The 6,044-nt window shown below is 48.0% G+C and overlaps 1 protein-coding gene across 1 annotated transcript; it reads right to left on the bottom strand.

Annotated features, from left to right (window-relative positions):
- Positions 1 to 2,915: 2,915 nt before the first annotated feature.
- KCNA10 (potassium voltage-gated channel, shaker-related subfamily, member 10) lies at positions 2,916 to 4,451 on the bottom strand. Its single transcript, XM_010830871.1, has one exon. The coding sequence runs from the start codon at positions 4,449 to 4,451 to the stop codon at positions 2,916 to 2,918; it is 1,536 nt and encodes a 511-aa protein (XP_010829173.1).
- Between the last annotated feature and the right edge of the window lie 1,593 nt (positions 4,452 to 6,044).

The raw sequence follows: 6,044 nt of genomic DNA, 5'->3' as shown, positions 1-6,044 counted from the left end.
TGGAGGCTCGTTTCTGCAGCCCCACTCCCTTACTCCAACCTGAAGGCCTAGACCTGCTTCCTGGGCATCAGAATCCTATGATCAGTCCTCTTAACTCCTGGGGATAAATGGATTGACTGGAGAAGAAGAATGGCTCTCTCTGCCCTGCTAGACTGGACTCTTCCTACAGGATCCCAGGAAGAGAATGGCTGCAGCTCCAGGGCTCTGTCTTGGCTTCTGGGGACATTGGTCCAGTCTGCTCTGGAGTCTAAGTATGTTACCTTGTTTGCATTATGTGAAGCTGTAATGCAACACGTGGCTTAGCCTCTGAATATGAAATTAGAAAGAATAAGAAAGTAGGGGCTTTAGGTGAAGAGCCTATTTGCTCCCAGGAATGTGCCCAGTCTGTATCATGACACAACCCTACTTCCTCACTCCAGCAGAGGCTGTTCTCTGGGTTAGGATACTCTGGGTAGGCAGCCTGGTGGGATACATTTTAACATCAAAGAGACCTAGATTCACATCCCTCTCTACTGCTTCCTGGCTGTGTGACCTTGAACCTCTCTGAACCAGTTTCCTCATATGGCAAAATGAGGGTAATAATATCTACTTGGAGGGCTGACGTGAGAGGGCAAAGGGTTTCTCTGTGGGGAGAGGTTTTAGTATAAAGGATTATGATGACGTGGCTCCCAGAAGGCAGAATGCGGGCATGTGGGCTCTTTTGTCAAATGTGCTTAGGTTCTGGGCAAACGGTTTTTGCAAGGGCCCTGGTGTATATAAAAATTTGCATCACCCTAAATCAGAGTGCCAATCACCATCCTGGCATCTGAGCTTGTGTGAGCCTGTAAGAGAAATGCCACCCCAGACAGTGGGAGCAATCTGTTCAGCAGACCACCATCCTGGCACTGGAGCCTGGCATAAGGCTTCAGGGTAATCCCATAGGTGTGAGTCCAGGACATCTGGTCAACCCTATGCTTGGAAGCTGAAGAGTGTGAAGAGAATTGGAGAATGATCTCAAGAAGAAAATTGAAAGGGAACTTAGGAAATTGTGAGGAAGGTATATCAAAGTTCAGAAACCTGAGGCTCAGGTCTGGGACAGGAGTCCTGCTGGCCCAGCTCCAAGGGCTGCAAAGCAAGGCCAGATCTTTCTGTGACTCAGTGCCAAGTTACATCTTGGAGTTAACATGCAAGAAGGAGATTGAGACTTTTAGAGCAGGATGGAGACTTACTGTGACTAAGTCCAGCTTCTTAGGGCCTAGACTAAGGACACAGGAGAGGAGAGGATCAGCTTTCCCCCACACCAGTTCATTTGTTAGTCTACCTGGAAGTGGAAGTTGTATGGTGGTACCTGGGGCTACAGAGCTGTGTCTCCCAGGCTTGTGTGGAACTGGATATGTTCCAAGGTTAACATGCTGTTGGTGTATGCTTTGCGTTGCATAAAGTGGAACTGTGCAGTGACCGGCATTATTCTGATGCTGACTCTCCTTTGGGGTATGACCAGACATTGGTTATTGGGTCTGAGGAAGGCACGGGCCTCCTAACTTGAGGGATGAGGGGGAGAGACAGAGTAGAGACTTCCTTCCTTGCTTTTAGGGGAGTCCCAACTCCATTCTGTCATCCTGGGATCATGATGGGCTGAGCAAGATCCTCTCCCAGGAAGGCAGTTCCTCAGTTCCTATGACAACCGCCCTCCTTGGGGATAGGGACTGGCCTCTGCACACATGTCTAAGGGTCCTGCTGCTCCCACCCCAGCTGCCCCACAGGCTACTGGTCAATCTCTGATGACTCAGGGAGCTGAACCCCAAGGTAGGTGGGCCTGTACATTTTCCTGGAGCAGTTCTCTGAGGCCTTGGTATATATACTCCCCACACTCAGGATCCCCAGTGTTTGCACAAATTCATGGAGATGGGCAAAGAGAACGTTTCTGCTTGTCCACTGCCCAAGGGAGGGACTGAGGAGCGAGGAGGCCAGGCTGGCATTGCCTCCCAGGCTGCACGGGAAGGGGGGACCCCCCTCCTCAGGAAGAGTGTGCTTGTCTGGAAATGTGCCGCCTGGATCCTCTGAAAGACAGACCCCTCGAATTCCTCTCCCCCTTGTCCTCAGTTCTATCACATTCTCCTCACGTGGAAAGAGCACCTGGCTAGCAGGTAGGAGATTTGGGTTCCACCACTGACTGTTTACCATTCTGAGAGAGCTTAGGCCAGTCGCTGTCTCCTGCTTTGTTCATCTACAACGTGGAAATAATAGTCAAGACCAGCAGATGGGAGATTTGGGTTCCAGCACTGACTGTTCATGGTTATGGGTGACCTTAGGCAAGTCGCCGTCTCCTGGTTTGTTCTACAATGTGGAAATAATAGTCATGTCTGTTCTACTGGTTATTTTTAGATGCAGTGAGATAATGTAGGTGAAAGGGCTTTGGAAAATGTAAGCAATGCTACTCAAGTGTATGGTACTATTATTAAAACAACTCTGAGCTCTTACTCATTGCTCCCAGCCACTTCTGGCCTTTCAAGGTGCTTCCTCTTAGGAAGACCAGAGCTAGCTCTTCTTCATCTTTATTGTGACAGTGAATCACCTGGGATCTTATTAAAGTGTAGATTCTGCTTCAGCAGGTCTGAGGTGGGCTTGGAGTCTGCATTTCCTTGCTTCCACCTGATGACGATATTGCTGATCTTGGGCACCACAGGTGAGGTGCAAGGACCTGAACTCCCCCCTTATAGGAAAGGAGAATGGAATCTTTCTACAGTCAATTGAAAAAGAAACAGCTGAGAAAATAGAACAGAAGTATCAGTTTATTAAAATAGTTTCCAATCAAAGATGGTCTGTGGTCACAGATGATATATTTTGGTCTCTGCAAAGACAGAGAGCAAGAGGTGGGAGGAGGAGAGAGAGACAGAGAGACCTGGGAGACTCGGGGCCAAGAAGCCCTGGAGATATTACTTCCTGGACTTCTCTGCAGAGCAGCTACCGTTGGTCTTGCTAAGAGAGTCTGTGCTGCCCACTCTTGAGCCTGCACTGTTGAGGAGTTTGTTGATTTCTCCTGGGATGCTCTGCTTCTCCTCATTCTCAGTCTCCCGATGGTAGAAGTAGTTAAAGTTGGAGACAATAACAGGCACAGGGAGGGCAATGGTGAGGACCCCTGCAATGGCACACAGAGTGCCCACGATTTTTCCCCCTGGGGTGGTTGGGCACATGTCCCCATAGCCCACAGTTGTCATGGTGACCACCGCCCACCAGAAGCCATCAGGAATGCTAGAGAAATGGGACTCTGGCTCATCCACCTCGGCAAAGTAGACTGCGCTGGAGAAAAGGATGACGCCGATGAAGAGGAAGAAGATGAGCAGCCCCAGCTCCCGCATGGAAGCCTTCAGTGTCTGCCCCAGGATCTGCAGCCCCTTGGAGTGGCGGGAGAGCTTGAAGATGCGGAAGACCCTCACAAGGCGGATGATCCTCAGGATGGCCAGGGACATGTTCTGCTGGGCACTCGGCTCTGTCTCCTGGACCAGCTCCGTGATGAGGGTTGCAAAGTAGGGGATGATGGAGATGATGTCGATGATGTTCATGATGTTCCTGAAGAAGTCAGTCTTGCTGGGGCAGACCATGAACCGGAGCACCAGTTCAAAGGTGAACCACACGATGCAGGTGGACTCCACCATGAAGAACGGGTCAGTGAACATGGTGTGGGAGAGGACTGTTTTGCTCATGTTGAGGCTGGGGTCTCTCACCACCTTCAGCTCCCTATCCTCTCGGAACTCAGGAAGGGTCTCCAGGCAGAAGATGGTGATGGAGATGATCACGACCAAGACGGAGACCACAGCCACACCACGGGCGGCACTGGAGCTCTCAGGGTACTCGAAGAGGAGCCAGAACTGCCGGTGGATGTCATTGGTGGGGAGCAATGTTTCAGGATCTTTGATGAAGCCTTCATCCTCTCGGAACTGGTCCATGGCCTCACTGCCCAGCTCATAGAAGGAGATCTCGTCTGCAAAGACGTCGATAGGGACATTGGCCGGGCGCCGGATCTTCCCACCAGATTGGTAATAGTATAGGATCCCATCAAAACTAGGCCGGTTCCTGTCAAAGAAATACTCATTTCTCATGGAGTCAAAGAACTGCATCCTTTTCTCCCGGTCTCCCAGGAGGGTCTCTGGGAACTGATTGAGGGTTCTGAGCTGGGTCTCGAACCTCAGGCCAGCAATGTTGATGATCACCCGCTGGTTTCCTTCATTTAAGACCACCGTCTCAGGCCCTGGGGAATCAATGTAGTCTCCTGGGAGCTTGGAGAAGACCGTCTCATGGCTGGTGCTGTCGTTGATGAGGGTCTTCCAGTTGGAGAAGGGGCTGCTCCCAGGCCAGCCTTTTGGGGTGGTTGGGTCAAAGTCTGTGGCATAGCCTGGCTCTTCCTGGATTTCATCTGAGTTATCAAAGTTGACCAGAGCAACCTCCATTTCTTTCCAGCCACACACATCCATCCTACGGGGTCAGGGAAACAGCATGAAGACCCTCAGTCTTCCCCGCCTGCTGTGAGCTGTGGAGAGGAAGAAAGGCATCATGCAAGAGCTAATATAGGGTTCAGCTGGTTCTTGATCCAGCTTGCAGTGAGGTTTACCAATAGGTTAAAAAATGGTTTGTTTTTAGCTCAGGATGGAACCTTGTAGTTATTTTGGCAACATTCTTCTGGAAACCAGTTTGCACACTTGGAATCTGCGCACTAATAATAAGAGAAGAAATTGGAAAGACAGAGCCACACTGAGAGGGGAAAACTTCTCCACCCAAACAGAGTGTCCATACACAATGACAGGGAGAGGTCATAATAATAAAATGTGTAATTTGGTGTTTGTTTGAAGTTCTCCAGTTTACCCAACACTTTTCGTGCCCAATCTCACCTTTAACTCTTTTTTCTCACACTTTATGGCCAGTCCCTTACCTATCCTTTTAGGTATTATATCATCAAAATATGTCTAGAATTGAACCAATTCTTATCACCACCACCACTACCTCTTGGACCCAATTGTAATTCTGTTGGGAAGGATGAAGATGAAGGCTGAGTGGACAAGCACTGTCCTCCCAGCAGTAAGCCTTAGCCCCTCCTCTGTAAGTAAGTCTAGGGTTGTTTAGAGGATACATTAACTGAGATAGCATGTGTGAAATACCTGATGGAGAGATCATTAAGTTACAGTCATTATTTTTGTGAACTTCCCCACATAATAGCGACTTTAGAAGCCAACATAAGTGAAAGTGTTAGTTGCTCAGTCATGTCTGACTCTGCAACTCCGTGGGTTGTAGCCTGCCAGGCTCCTTTGTCCATGGAATTCTCCAGGCAAGAATACTGGAGTGGGTTGCCATTTCCTTCTCCAGGGGAATCTTTCCAACCCAAGGATCGAACCCGGGTCTCCTATATTACAGTCAGACACTTTACCATCAGAACCACCAGGGAAGCCCATAGCCACTGATATTTTTTGTGCCTAAGTCTAAGATGTTTTTTATTTTTCTTTTAATTTTATTGAAGTATTAGTTGATTTAAGTGTGTTGATTTCTGCTGCATAGCAAAATGACCCAGTTTTTTATATATATTCTTTTCCATTACATTTTATCACAGGCTACTGAATATAGTTCCTGTGCTATACAGTAAGACCTTGCTGTTTACCCATCCTATAGAAACTAGTGTTTGCATCTGCTAATCCCAAGCTCCCAATTCTTCCCTAACCCAACTACCTCCCTTCTGGCAACTATGAGTCTGTTTTCTGTCTGTGAGTCTATTTCTCTTTCATAGATATGTTGATTTGTGTCATATTTTAGATTCCATATATAAGGGATAGCATATGGCATTTGTCTTTCTATTTCTGACTGACTTCACAGTATGATAATCTCTAGATCTATCCATGTTGCTGCAGATGGCATTATTTCACTCTTTTTGATGGCTGAGTAATATTCCATTGTATTTATATACCACATGCTCTTTATCCATACATTTGTTGGTGGACATTTAGATTGTTTCCATGTCTTGGCTATTGTAAATGGTGCTGCCATGAACATCAGGGTGCATGTATCTTTTTGAATTATAG

This window comes from Bison bison, unplaced genomic scaffold (genome assembly GCF_000754665.1).
Source record: "Bison bison bison isolate TAMUID 2011002044 unplaced genomic scaffold, Bison_UMD1.0 scf7180017864519, whole genome shotgun sequence".
Lineage (NCBI taxonomy): Eukaryota > Metazoa > Chordata > Mammalia > Artiodactyla > Bovidae > Bison > Bison bison.
This window is presented reverse-complemented; position numbering and strand designations above follow the sequence as displayed.

Excerpts from the sequence above, each read along its gene's own strand:
- KCNA10 (XM_010830871.1), bottom strand. The coding sequence starts at position 4,451 with ATGGATGTGTGTGGCTGGAAAGAAATGGAGGTTGCTCTGGTCAACTTT.